We start from the raw sequence: 13,001 nt of genomic DNA, 5'->3' as shown, positions 1-13,001 counted from the left end.
TGCACAACTTTCTTCTGCCCATTCATCATCTTCTCCCTCCTTAGCCAAAACCAACTTCAACCAACTAAAATCAAAGAAACAAATAATGAACAATAGCAAGAGGGAATGCTGGAGAAGCTGTTGATGGAAAGGAAAGAACCAGCACCGTCTATGATGGTTGCTATGGTGGAAACTGAAAAGAAAGGGCTCCAAAATAAAATCAAAGTGGCTTCTGAATTAAAATACTATTGATGAAACTTGATTAAAACAAGCTGCGAGACTAAATAGAAAAAATTAGTTAAGATCTAGAAAAAAATTCAATCTAATGTTGCAGTGAAAAGGAATGACGGTGAAGGAGGGCAAGTGCGAGGGAAGGTAGAAGAAGAAGAACGATTGAGATGAGTTCACAAAGGAGTAGTTAAAGACAAACATCATTGGGCTCTATTGGCTTTGATTTGAGATTGGCTTTGCCAATATCTGATCTACAAAGGTATTGGATGAGGAAGGAGGAAGGTGGCAACGGTGTGGGTGAAGCACGGGAAGACAACGAGTAAGGGAGGTGAAAGGAAAAATGACAAGGGAAAGTAAATTGAAGGGCAAATGAGACTTTTTAAAATATGCAATAGGATGGTAACGAGTATTCACATGGGGGAGGTACGAATGGGTATTATCAAAATTTTGGTAATCTACATTACCATGGTAAATCCTATTACCACACTAAAAAGCAACCAAACATTCATATTACCAAACATTCATATTTTGGTGATGTAATCCTACTTACCATTGCATGTAATGGAATTGAACCAAACGGTCTGAGGAACAATATTGCGTTGGGATGGATCATGCACGTGTAACAAATAGCGAATACCGTAGAGCCACCTGAAGAGCCTGTGATCACCTGAAATGGCGGCCACTCCGCCGTCTCCGTCGTACTCGTTATCCTCAAATCCGAGCAGCTTCACCCACTTTTCCAAATCTCTTAAACCCATTTACTCTTTGGTCCTCCCTAAACCAGAACCAGTCAAAGCCTTCAAGAACAATCGCATCTGTAGGTGTGAGATCAGATGCTTCGAACCCCATCATAGCTGGACAATTGAGCACGTGTCGGAAATGAAGGATTCGATCCAGAGTAACTCCTCTTCTTCTTCGACGGTCTCAGTCTCTGCCGCTAATGTCGCTTCACAGAATCCCACGAGGAATTCCAAAAAGGTGTCTTTGTTTTACTGCGATGAAACGAAGACGCTGGCGCAGAAAATCGCCGCTGAGGTTGACGCCATTGAACTTCGGAACATCAGCTGGGGGTTGACTTTCTTTTTTATTTCGATTCATTTACGATACACCTACTTCTTAGTTTGTAATGAAATTTGAGTGAATTAGCTGGTCAATTTATGTCCATTAGGCCAAAAATGGCTCCAAGAGTTGTCCGTATAAGCTTCCTTGCTGGTTATAATTTTGTGCTGAATTTCGTATGTGTCAATTGGGGAACTTAAAAGAACCGTTAGGAGATATCTATAGATTCGTTTAGAAGGTTCAATGCCATTACTAATATTTCACCCGGTTGTCGCTGTCCCTAAGGAGAATTTGGGACGTACATTGGTGTGTTGAAGAGTATGGTTTACCATTGTCGATTTTAACTTATTCAGGAAAGTTATGTTTCCTTTGGTGCATTTCGGAGATTTTTAATTCACTGGAATTGTTATTGAAATGTTATTGTCTTCATTCTAGCTTGTTTACACTGTGCCTAGTGAGTTCGAGGGAGACTTTGTCACTGAAATACTCTTTATGGCTAACACATTTTAGGAAATTTCCTGATGGCTTCCCCAACATATTCATACCTAATGCCCAAGGCATTCGCGGACAGCATGTAGCTTTTCTGGCTTCATTTAGTTCACCAGCAGTAATTTTTGAACAGATCCCTGTCATATATGCATTACCGAAACTATTTGTTGCATCATTTACCCTTGTCCTTCCATTTTTCCCTACGGGCACTTCTGAGCGTATGGAGGATGAAGGAGATATTGCTACAGCGTTTACTTTGGCTAGGCTTTTATCAAACATACCGATTTCAAGAGGAGGACCCACTAGCTTAGTGACTTTCGACATTCACGCTCTGCAGGTTCATCATTCGTGTCTATTATTTGAAGAATGCTTTTTCTAAGTAATTATTGGATTGGCAATACCATACATTGTTCCTTATCTTTGTTCCTTGTTTTCTCACCAAAATCTTGACTATAGTCATTTGCTTATTTGTTGCAATACAGGAGAGGTTCTACTTTGGTGATAACATCTTACCATGCTTTGAGAGTGGCATACCGTTGCTTAAAAGAAGGCTTCAGGATCTCCCTGATTCTGATAATGTTAGACTTACACTTATATCCAGTTCTTTGTTTTCTGTGCTGTGTTTCCTGTACATGTTTAACTTTTCCCTGCATACTCTTCTATTGGAAAGTACTACTTATTACTGCCCATTGGCATCTGAAAGTAATAAAATTTCTTTCATGTTAGGCCAAGTTTGGTAGAAGAGAAAGCTGAGGGAAAGGGAATGCTGTTAAAAAACAATAGGCAATTGTTCGTGATCTTGTTATTATTGTTATTTAATAGTGCTTGTCCTTTTCTATTATTTTTCAAAATTGAGATCCCATTGTCGTTACCTTTTCTTTTCTTTTTTTTCAAGAAAGCCCCATGCTTACATTGCACACGTCAATTTGATTCTAGAATAATCATCTATGAGCTATGTGGAAAATCAAACAGGTCTTTTACAGAGATTGATTTGAATGTGGATAATTATATTTTTAGATATATCTGATTCAGTAATGTTTAATTTTAATTTATTTTTCAGATAGCAATTGCTTTTCCTGATGATGGTGCTTGGAAACGATTTCATAAGCAACTGCAGCATTTTCCAACGGTATTCTATACAATTCTTGTGATAGTGTTGCCCAAATACAGGAAAAGTGATCAATATAATATTTTGCCAGCACTTATATAGGAGCCGGTGGTGTAAACATACATAACCTGCAGTGATGCTTCCATCTATTCTGCATGCATCTTTTGGTTATACAGATAGCTCTTTAACATCCTTAACATTATACACAGATAGTCTGTGCAAAAGTTCGGGAGGGAGATCAACGGATAGTTCGCATCAAGGAGGGAGATCCTAAGGGTCGGCATGTTGTAATTGTAGATGACTTGGTTCAATCAGGTGGCACTCTGATTGAATGCCAGGTATAGACATGATATGTTTTGCCATTTTATGCGGTTTAATTTGTCTATCCAAAGATGTTTGTTCCTGCACCAGTGTAAAAAAGCACATCTACATTGAGTACTTTCCAAGGCAAGCCAGATTTGTTTTAATTGAAACAGAAATCAGATTGAGAGAATAATTCAAACTGTTCCTTTTCTACTTCGGATCTCTGAAAAGTAAAGAAACAGAAGTTGATACAGATTTTTTTTTTTTTTGTGGGTAAACTTGCTCATGAAGGCATGAAGAAATAAAATTTCCTGTTCAAACACTAATTGGTGGCATGGAAAATTCAATCACATGATCTTGAATTTTAACTTAGGTTTAGCATGAATCAATCCATGGCTGCCCTATTCCTTTGCGTAGGCCTCTTTCATATGGACCTGGAAGGTTTGATGGGCATATATGTTTTCCTATATGACGGGCGAGACCTTGTGTGGTTTGAGTTTCATTCCTCCATTGTTTTGATCATTCATTTCCAGCTCTAACTTAACCTGCTGCTGAGAAAGTCATAATGCTTGATCCGCATTTATAATCTGAAACTGTAAAGCATCTTTGGAAGAAACTGGTAACTACTTTGCCTCAACAGGAAGAATTAGGGCTTACAAAAGGGATCATTAATGTTTGCCCTGTGTGACGAGGATGGGCTGCTTCTTAACCCTGCTTACTTAAAAGTTTGTCTTCATTGCTTTCTTTCTTTCCTTTCCTTTTCTTTTTTTTTTTAAACTTTTTTTTAAAGGATAGAAGACAAAGGAAAGCGGGGGGTTTTACTTAAAGCTTAAATTGCATAACATGAATCTAACAACTGGCAAAATTTGTCATCTTTCAGAAAGTCTTGGCAGCTCATGGAGCAAAGAAGATCAGTGCTTATGTGACTCATGGCATTTTCCCAAATAAATCATGGGCACGCTTTCAACATGATAATGGAGGTAGTGCTTGCTTTACTCACCTCAATTATTAGCCCTTTAAGCCTTGTTCATTGCCTCTTCTTTTCTTGCTTAGGAGGAAAATAATACATTTCAAATTTCAAAATATTTGTGAATTTAATACTAATTTATCAACTTGTGCTGACTTTCAGCTAATTCTTAGTACCTTCTGTCGAGCTTGTCCTTTGACTGTGTTATGTTGACAGTTTCCACGTTTTCTGTCATGGCTGTTGAATGTGATGTTAGTTATTTAAATGACATCCAGACTACACTTTCCTTCCACGTTCTTGTTTGAATTCTTATTTTTTATTTGATACAGGACATCCTGAGACGGCATTCGCGTACTTCTGGATCACAGATTCATGCCCCTTGACCGTGAAGGATGTCATGAATAAGCCACCCTTTGAGATTCTCAGCCTTGCAGGCTCTATAGCAGCCAGTCTTCAAATATGATAGCATTCAGGCACAAATGAAATGGACAAGAGAGTAGACCTCCCTTTGGTAGTGACGGTTTAAGTTGAGCCATTTAGTGTGCGGCTTTTAGTTAAAGATATTTGCAAGGGAATAAAATACTGCCAAGAACTCCTGCTTAGAGCAATGTGATCAAAATAACTTGTTTCTGAGCCATAATTTGACTCCAAAATTAAATAACTTGTTGTGAATGTTTAGTATTATAAATAAAATGTACCTTTTTTTTCGAGTTAATAGTTCTGTCCCAAGCCTGTTCCTCTCTTTTTCATGGAAAAATCTATGTTGCTTTGAGAAAGGAAGGAACGTGGGATCTAATTAAGATTTGATTTATTTTAAGACAGAACAGTATTGCCTAGTCATTAAGATGTTCCACAAGACTATCTCCTAGAAAGTTGTAAAAATACTACACACACCCACAAAGAGGCAAGAACATTCTTATGGCCGCATTTTTTTTTTTTGAGTATTTGCTTAGTCATGCACGCATGGTTGAGGTTTTGAAAAAAAAAAAAAAATCTTACCCTTCATTATCAAATGCTTGTTGACAGTTATGCAACTAGTGAGCAGCCGGCTGCAGTCATTATCACTGCAAGTCTAGGCCTCAGCCGGCATGAAAATGTCGTTATATAATGTCAAAACCAGTTCTCATTTCATAGTATATCTTTTTCTTTTTAACGGAAAGACTTTTCATTTCACGCTCTCTCATATGGTTGGTTTGGACTTTGGGTTTCACCCACGGATGGTTTAGCTTTTGATAAGCTCCTTCATGCTTTATTTTAACCTTTGATGCCTCACACATTAAAACTTGTCTCCTTCTGATATAGTGGAGCCATGTTAGATTGAGAAGGAGCCAAGTTAGGGGTCACAATAAAACGGAATAGGTCATAGGCAATGTTAATGTCAATCTCAATGACACCAAAAGTTGGCACGTGGCAATGCGTGGTGAGAAGCCACCTTAAAATGATCGCAAACACCTTTCAAAAGCTACAAGGTTCGATTAAATTGCGTGGTTGGTTCATGACAGTCAAGCTGCATCGTCCCAAGTTGAGTGAAATTAAATATCGTCCTTCTAAAATAGATTTTATATTTTTGGCCAAAGAGGAAAGATTTTCTTTGTCATTTGAACGAAGAAGCATGGCAGTGTATTAAAGAAAAGGAAACCAGGCTTCCTCTCTCTTATTACATTAAACCTGATAGCATCATATTAAAGTGGTACTAAATACCGAACTAAAAAACAAAAGTTATATGGGAAAATACACGTAATGAATGACCAATGATAGCACCATATAACATTAATGTTCATTCATTAACTGTACTTGATTTGGCGTGTATTGCCGTCGGAGATCCCACAGAGGATGCCAGTGCCCCAACCCTCCTTATAATTACAGATAAGAGGCGGCCAATATTGTGAATACCAAGCACTAATTGACTAGGAAACCACAGTAACATCTTAACGATTCAAGGGAAACAACTGGTTGACTTGATATAGAATTATTAATTTATTCATTTTATGAGACCATATGAGAAGATGGGTCACAGAAAATATCAATCTTCATGAGCTAAAATATTTCTGTTTCTTCAAGGAACCAACTACAAAGTTATGACAAGCACAGAACTTGCTCTTTAAAGATTGTTTATTGCTTTCCCTCTTTATCTCTTCTCTCTCTTCCCTCTTTTCTTCACAAGGAAAGTTTCATGACCACCACAACCATGGCTTCCTTTAATCTCCTTCCTCCTCTAACTCATCTCCCTCTGCTGGCCACTTTATTTGTTACAGTTTTTTCCTTTCAGACTTCCATCAAAGCATCTTATGTAGTCCATTTTAAATGCTCTGCGAAAATCAACACATGTAATGCCTTACTCTACCACATAAACCAAGGTCTTGACATAGAAGACATAGCCTCTCTTTACTCTGTTAATTCATCCCAAATCCAACCAATAACAAGGGGGGCCAATCAAGACTATCTCATAACTGTCCCTTGTTCTTGTAAAGCCGTCACAAACCTTAGGGGATATTTCTTTGACACAACATACACAGTGCAGCAAGATGAGACATATATGAATATCTCAAACTTCTATTACAGCGGACAAGCCTGGTCTCCTACTGATAATCTGACCACAGGTGAAAACTTAACAATACATCTTCCCTGTGGATGTACAGAAAGTGATTCTCAAATCATTGTGACATATACGGTCCAGCAGAATGATACAACAGCAGAAATCGCCAATTTGCTATCAGCTACGCTTACTGGCATTCAGAACATGAATGGAGTTTTAGCTAATAGGCCTTCATTCATAGATGTGGGTTGGGTGTTATATGTTCCTAAGGAGCTCAATGGGATTCCATCTTCAAAAGGAAGTGGTAAGTAATCTAGTTTTACTTGTTATCTTCTACTTATGTGATTATATTTGATGGAAGTTTTGAAGTACTCAAAAAAAAATTTAATGCAGCTATAGTTATTTATTCAGGAAAACAACGTCTAGAGTTGTTTTTAAGATCTAAGAACACCATGAGATGAACATTTTGCGGGCTTATATATCAAATAATACCCCTGGTAATAAGACGACACGAATTTTCAATATCTACTTCAACCTTTCAACTTCAGAAGATAATGTGCTGTTTTTGGTTAAGTCCTAGAAAAGAATTTGTATGTGCTGGTACTTCTGACGTTAATACTTTTCTTTCTGCTTTGGTTTTCTTCCCCTTTTACCAGGAAAGAAACGAAAGCGTTCCATTATCATTGGTGTCTTGGCGGGTGTGGCATTACTTTCTGCTATCACAATAACCATTCTCATTCGATGGAGAAAAAGAGCCACTGAAACCAGCAATGAAGATGCAAAAGCTGTATCGAAAAGATCAACTTCAAAAGCATTTTCTAAACGATCGATTTCCAATAGAACTCTTTCCTTAAAGAACCATCAGTTTCATATAGAAACTATAGAAGGTAAATAATAGCTATTTATGATGATTTCTGACGAACAAATTTTACAATCCAATGTGGGGAGAGACTGAATCATGGCAATTAATGTCGGTGCAGAAGTAACATCAATTGACTCAGAAAGACCAGTAACATTTTATCTTGAGGAGATTGAGGAGGCCATAAACAAAGAAGGTAAAATAATAGGAAAGGGCGGATATGGGACTGTGTATTTTGGAATTTTAGGAGATAAGGTACGTACAATCTCATCAAAATTATAGTGATCCTGATCAAAACGCAGGCATATCTAATGGCAAATTTAACTTTCAGGAGGTTGCTATAAAAGAGATGAGGTCTAGTAAATCCAAAGAGTTCTATGCAGAACTGAAGGTCTTATGCAGGATCCATCATATCAACATTGTAAGGAATGTCTCCAGTGAAAGGATCTTCAATGCAGTTTCTAGGACTTGATTTGATTAATTGCAGACGTAACTTCTGTTGCAGGTGGAGCTATTGGGATATGCCAGTGGAGAAGATAACCTCTATTTAGTGTATGAGTATGTTTCAAAAGGATCTCTCAGTGACCATCTTCACGATCCATTTCTAAAAGGTATATTAATTTAGTTCAAGATTTCTTTGCCTGCAACAAATACCTAAGAGACCTCTTTAGATACAAAAAAATAGGCCAAGAAGGGTTTTACTGTCAAAATGGATAAAGTTGCAAGACCAGTAACACCACGAAGGCCATAATCCTAACTTAATTTTTATTTCAGGTGCACTTTATTATTGCAAATACAGAGAAGAAACCAAAGTTTATATATATATATATATATATTTGTATCTATAACTTTAAGAATGGTACTGGAACAGGTCATGAACCTCTTTCATGGACTGTTAGAGCACAGATTGCTCTGGATGCTGCAAAAGGTCTTGAGTACATACATGATTACACAAAAGCACGGCATGTGCACCGAGATATCAAGACTAGCAATATTCTTCTCGACAATAAACTCAGAGCCAAGGTACTCATCACTTGAGTTCTTTCATTCTTAAGTCCCATTTTGTATAATATATGGAAAAAGATTCTGTTTTTCGTAGCACACATACCAAGATATGAAACATCTATCATACCCCTGTCATTATTATTCAACAGTAACTTCTATTATTTTTCTTTTCATTCTTTTCCATTTTTCGTTTCATTCCATTGTGTGAGCCAAAGAAACTCTTAGTTCTATCTGAAATATCCCTTTCTGAATTATACTTAATTTTACGTACATTGTGTCGATACATGTGTACAAGGCATGGTAGTCTGATCTAACCGCATACTTGGTATTTATATGACATCGCATATCAAGTTGTCTCTTCAAATCTACTATTGCTTCTTCTGAAAAGTAATGAAACTAGGTAAGGTTGTCAGAAGTAACTCCCGTTCGGAGAATCATCAATTATTTCATTTGTTTTTAAAACTAAGTTGTGAAACTAACATTGAATCAATTATGTGTACTTCATAGTTCACTTCATTAATTTTGATACATAGATTGCAGATTTTGGACTAGTAAAGCTGGTAGAACGAACAAACGATGATGATTTTATAGCAACAAGGCTTGTTGGAACACCAGGCTACCTTCCCCCGGAGTAAGTTTTACGTCAGCATCATGTATAATAAATTATAATTAGGCTTTGTTGATTTTTCTTCTGATATTCATGATTATATATATTTTCAGATCTGTGAAGGAGCTTCAGCTGACCTCAAAAACCGACGTTTTTGCATTTGGAGTAGTTCTAGCAGAGCTAGTAACAGGGAAACCTGCTCTATTTCGTGACAGCCAAGAAACCTGCAGAATGAGATCGCTCATTTCTGTCGTAAGTCAGACTCCACTTTTGGCACTGGAGTCTATATTTAGTCTAATCCAACAGCGGTACCCCTTGCATACTTCATTTGTGTTCATACCTATTACATGATATATGGGTGAAATTACATTCATTCCACACAAACTTAACTTTGAAAGTGTAACTTAATATTCTGGTGCGTCCATTTTATTATTGACTTCAGATGGAAAGCTAAACTTTCCTCTTCTCTTCTCTTTTTGTTTTTCTGTTCTTTAACATTCAGATCAATAAAGTATTTGAAGCTAATGACCCAGAGAGTGCTTTAGAGGATATCATAGACAAAAACCTTCGAGATACCTATCCTGTGGAGGATGTCTTCAAGGTTAGATTCAATCTTGGTTCATGCATACACATATATAATGCTCACTTTCAGTCTTATATCTGTGGGCCTCTTCAGTTCTGTTTGGAAAAATAGCTAACAATCAATGATGCAGAAAATGAAAGTGGAGACTTCTAAGATTTTGTTCTAGTCTCTTTCATATTGTAATTCTGGAGATTCAATTCCCCTTTTTACTGCCTTTCTTATTTCAACGATATTATAGATATATTATTATGCATGCACCGGTGAGAATATATCTTCTGAAGGCGAAGTTAATGAAGTTAGATGCAAGGTATTAGTATTTTACATAAAGTACCAGTACTTTGCATTCAACTTCAGCCTCACAAATTCTCAACTTCAAAGGATCTTAGACATGAAAGAATTTGAACTTAGCGTATGGTTGCCTCTAACGCGAAAGTGAATGTTGCAGATGATAGAAGTAGCTGAAAGATGCTTGCGTGAGGAACCAACAGAGAGGCCAGAAATGAGGGAGATTGTGTTGATTTTGTCACAGATTTTGATGTCCTCCACAGAATGGGAAGCATCATTAGGTGGAAACAGTGAAGTCTTTAGCGGCGTATTTACTGGAAGATGATCACTTCCCTCTCTCTCCCAAACTTAAATTTCACCTCACTTTTGAAGCCATTATATATGTTCATATAATCACACAGTATGGTTAGGATCCTCTTGTATTTATTAGGATTATATATGAAAATTATTCACAGTTTTCAACAAATATGAAACCTCTCAAATGAAGGACTCATGACAGTTCCACATCATGGGGAAAATAGGCAGATACAGTGTCAGTGGAATGGAGGTGTGTTTCACTGAGTCTTCTTAATGACTTCAACAGCAGTACGTCCTTCTCTCCAACTCCAAGATCAGCAGCAAACACTTGAGCCGGAGGCCTTTTTTTTGCCAGTTGTCACTAACTTGAGACCTTTTTGTGTTAACCAATTAATTGATACAATGAGACTGCTGTATTTGGTTGAGGATTTCTTGTTCCAACCAATGTTTTATTGTCCCCATCATCGTCATCTTTTCAGGAGCGTATTCCATGCTCATCACAATGATGTGCACGTCGCAATATGGACCATCCAAATCAATTTTAAATGGTTCAAATTGAATTTAAATTTTTATATATGTTAATTAACTTTTTGTTTTAATAAATATAGAATTTAAAATAAATATAATATCATAACTAATGTATCTTTAAAAAATAAATTTACTATTGAAAAAATTATACATTAAAAATTTTAAATATAAACCATCCATATTAGATTCTGAATGGTTTAAATTGCATCATGCTTGTCATTATGATAAGTATTGAATGAAGACCTCATCTTTTCTAGTTTTCTTTGCTTGTTCTTATTAGTCTAGAGATTTTTATGTGATTCCTTTCTTTTTAATGTCTTGTGAATACAATTCTATTTGAAAAACTAGTCAATTCCGGTACATCCAACCCATTGGTAGTGTGATTTCTTTTTTCATATACCCATAAGATAGAATGGTTAATAAATAAACTAAACTTATAATTAATGTTTTAGTATTTGATAGGTGAGAGAAATTTGTTAACATATTCTACAAAAATAATGCTTTTAATATTATCTATTTATTCCCATTATCAATATCAGGACAAAAAAAAAATCTGAAGCCTGTCAGATTGTTTTTTAAAGAAAAAGTGGGGATCGATAGGGGAAAAAAACGGAGATACGCATCCGGGGAAAAAAAGGAACGTGAAGCCCATGATCACTAAAGTTCCGTTGAAGTCTCCATTCATCAATATCCAACTTTTACCTAGGGCTGAGCAATGGGCGGGGTGGGCTAATCCGAAGGTTAGCCCATAGCCCGCCCATTTATTCATAAATGGGCATGGGCTAACCCATAACCCGGTAGTAGCCCATTTAGCCCGTATTAAATGGGCTACGGGGCAGCCCGTTTGGGCTGACCGGGTTACGGGGTAACCCATTTATTTTTTTTATATTTTTTTTCAGTATAGTTATTTTGTATATGTAACCTTATGAAGCTGTCAATAAATTTACATGCCAAATAGCAAATCAAATATGAAATAACATCAACCATATTCAATCACACAACTCACTTAGATTCGCAAACAATTAAAGTCTGATAAAATCATAAAAGTAGTCACTAATCATAAAGTCTCATAAACTTTGAAAATTCCAACTTTTACCTAAAGGATAAAATAAAAGCTTAGACAAGCATGAATTTTGATAAAAGATGAATGAGAAACAATATCATCAATTAAATGAAGAATAAAAATATTTTTAAAAACTTAAAACTTAAACGGGCGGGTATGGGCAGCCCAATACCTTGCCCATAGCCCAACCCGTTTAATGGGCTACCCCGCCCATTTAAGCCCGCCCGTTTATAATATCTTATTTGGACTAATTGGGCGGGTTTAAATGGACAAAAATTTCATGGGTCATGGCCGGGCTAGCGGGTAATGGGTTTGTTGCTCACCCCTACTTTTACCTCGTAAATCAATCCCGACCCTTGTCTGTTAGATATTACTCCTCAGACTTTGAAAGCAGCAGAGGGCAAAAACAAAAAACTTTGAAAACGCCAGCATCCCTTCATAAGTCATGAGTCCATTTAGAATAACTTATAATTAACTTTTTAATTATGATTTACAGAATATAAAATGAGTACGTGAAAGAAACTTTATCTCAACTCACACAAACACGTACTTCTAATTGTTTTTGAACCCTATCCCAAGCTGGCTTCATAACCGCACGCCACATGGTGGGCCGATAGTTTGTTTTGCTTAGGTGAAAAAATAAAAGAAAATTACAATAAAATATAAAAAAAAAGTAATTATCAATAAATTTAATAATAAGTGAACAACAGTTATTTATTATCTTAAAACTTGTAATTACAAAATAACAATTTCCCCAAAAATAAATTGCTGATGGGAAAGTGCAAAGAAAAAAACCGCTTAGGTTGCACACATTTATTTCTCACAATACTCATATCTCCATCATCCTAAGAATGTAGCATTTTAAATTCATTATCAGAATTAATATTCCCAAGGTTTGCCCATCAGCATTTCAGATTAGCATCTATAGGTCCATCCATATTACTGGTTTGTCCGACGGGAAGAAGTTTTATTTTTCTGGCTCTAAAGTCTAAAGTTGAGATATAGCATATTTTATCATTATCTAATTATTTTATTACACAAATGAAATGATAAATAAAATTAAATTAATTTTTTTAAAAAACCGATAACCTTGTTAAAATAA

General features: G+C 36.3%; 2 protein-coding genes across 2 annotated transcripts; both read left to right on the top strand.

Annotated features, from left to right (window-relative positions):
- The first annotated feature begins 762 nt into the window (after positions 1-762).
- On the top strand, positions 763-4,851 carry LOC114713979 (ribose-phosphate pyrophosphokinase 4-like). The gene is made up of 7 exons (XM_028898675.1): positions 763-1,280; positions 1,780-2,095; positions 2,241-2,336; positions 2,819-2,887; positions 3,076-3,204; positions 4,050-4,149; positions 4,466-4,851. Exons 1-7 carry the CDS (start codon positions 883-885, stop codon positions 4,597-4,599), a joined length of 1,242 nt encoding a protein of 413 aa, XP_028754508.1. The 5' UTR covers positions 763-882; the 3' UTR covers positions 4,600-4,851.
- A 1,473-nt stretch (positions 4,852-6,324) lies between these two features.
- Positions 6,325-10,336, top strand: LOC114713972 (lysM domain receptor-like kinase 3). Its single transcript, XM_028898666.1, has 10 exons — positions 6,325-6,976; positions 7,329-7,559; positions 7,653-7,786; positions 7,863-7,952; positions 8,037-8,142; positions 8,403-8,554; positions 9,070-9,167; positions 9,257-9,395; positions 9,646-9,744; positions 10,172-10,336. The coding sequence occupies exons 1-10, from the start codon at positions 6,325-6,327 to the stop codon at positions 10,334-10,336; spliced, it is 1,866 nt and encodes a 621-aa protein (XP_028754499.1).
- The last annotated feature ends 2,665 nt before the right edge of the window (positions 10,337-13,001 follow it).

This window comes from Neltuma alba, unplaced genomic scaffold (assembly GCF_004799145.2).
Source record: "Neltuma alba isolate B1F8T4 unplaced genomic scaffold, ASM479914v2 tig00011482_pilon, whole genome shotgun sequence".
Classification (NCBI taxonomy): domain Eukaryota; kingdom Viridiplantae; phylum Streptophyta; class Magnoliopsida; order Fabales; family Fabaceae; genus Neltuma; species Neltuma alba.
The sequence above is the reverse complement of the archived record's forward strand: the minus strand, read 5'-3'. Positions and strand labels throughout refer to the sequence as shown.

Excerpts from the sequence above, each read along its gene's own strand:
- LOC114713979 (XM_028898675.1), top strand. The coding sequence starts at position 883 with ATGGCGGCCACTCCGCCGTCTCCGTCGTACTCGTTATCCTCAAATCCG. Across the intron at positions 1,281-1,779 it reads CTTCGGAACATCAGCTGGGG|GAAATTTCCTGATGGCTTCC; the intron begins GTTGACTTTCTT and ends AACACATTTTAG. Across the intron at positions 2,337-2,818 it reads ATCTCCCTGATTCTGATAAT|ATAGCAATTGCTTTTCCTGA; the intron begins GTTAGACTTACA and ends TTTATTTTTCAG.
- LOC114713972 (XM_028898666.1), top strand. The coding sequence starts at position 6,325 with ATGGCTTCCTTTAATCTCCTTCCTCCTCTAACTCATCTCCCTCTGCTG. Across the intron at positions 6,977-7,328 it reads TCCATCTTCAAAAGGAAGTG|GAAAGAAACGAAAGCGTTCC; the intron begins GTAAGTAATCTA and ends CCCTTTTACCAG. Across the intron at positions 7,953-8,036 it reads GGATCCATCATATCAACATT|GTGGAGCTATTGGGATATGC; the intron begins GTAAGGAATGTC and ends CTTCTGTTGCAG.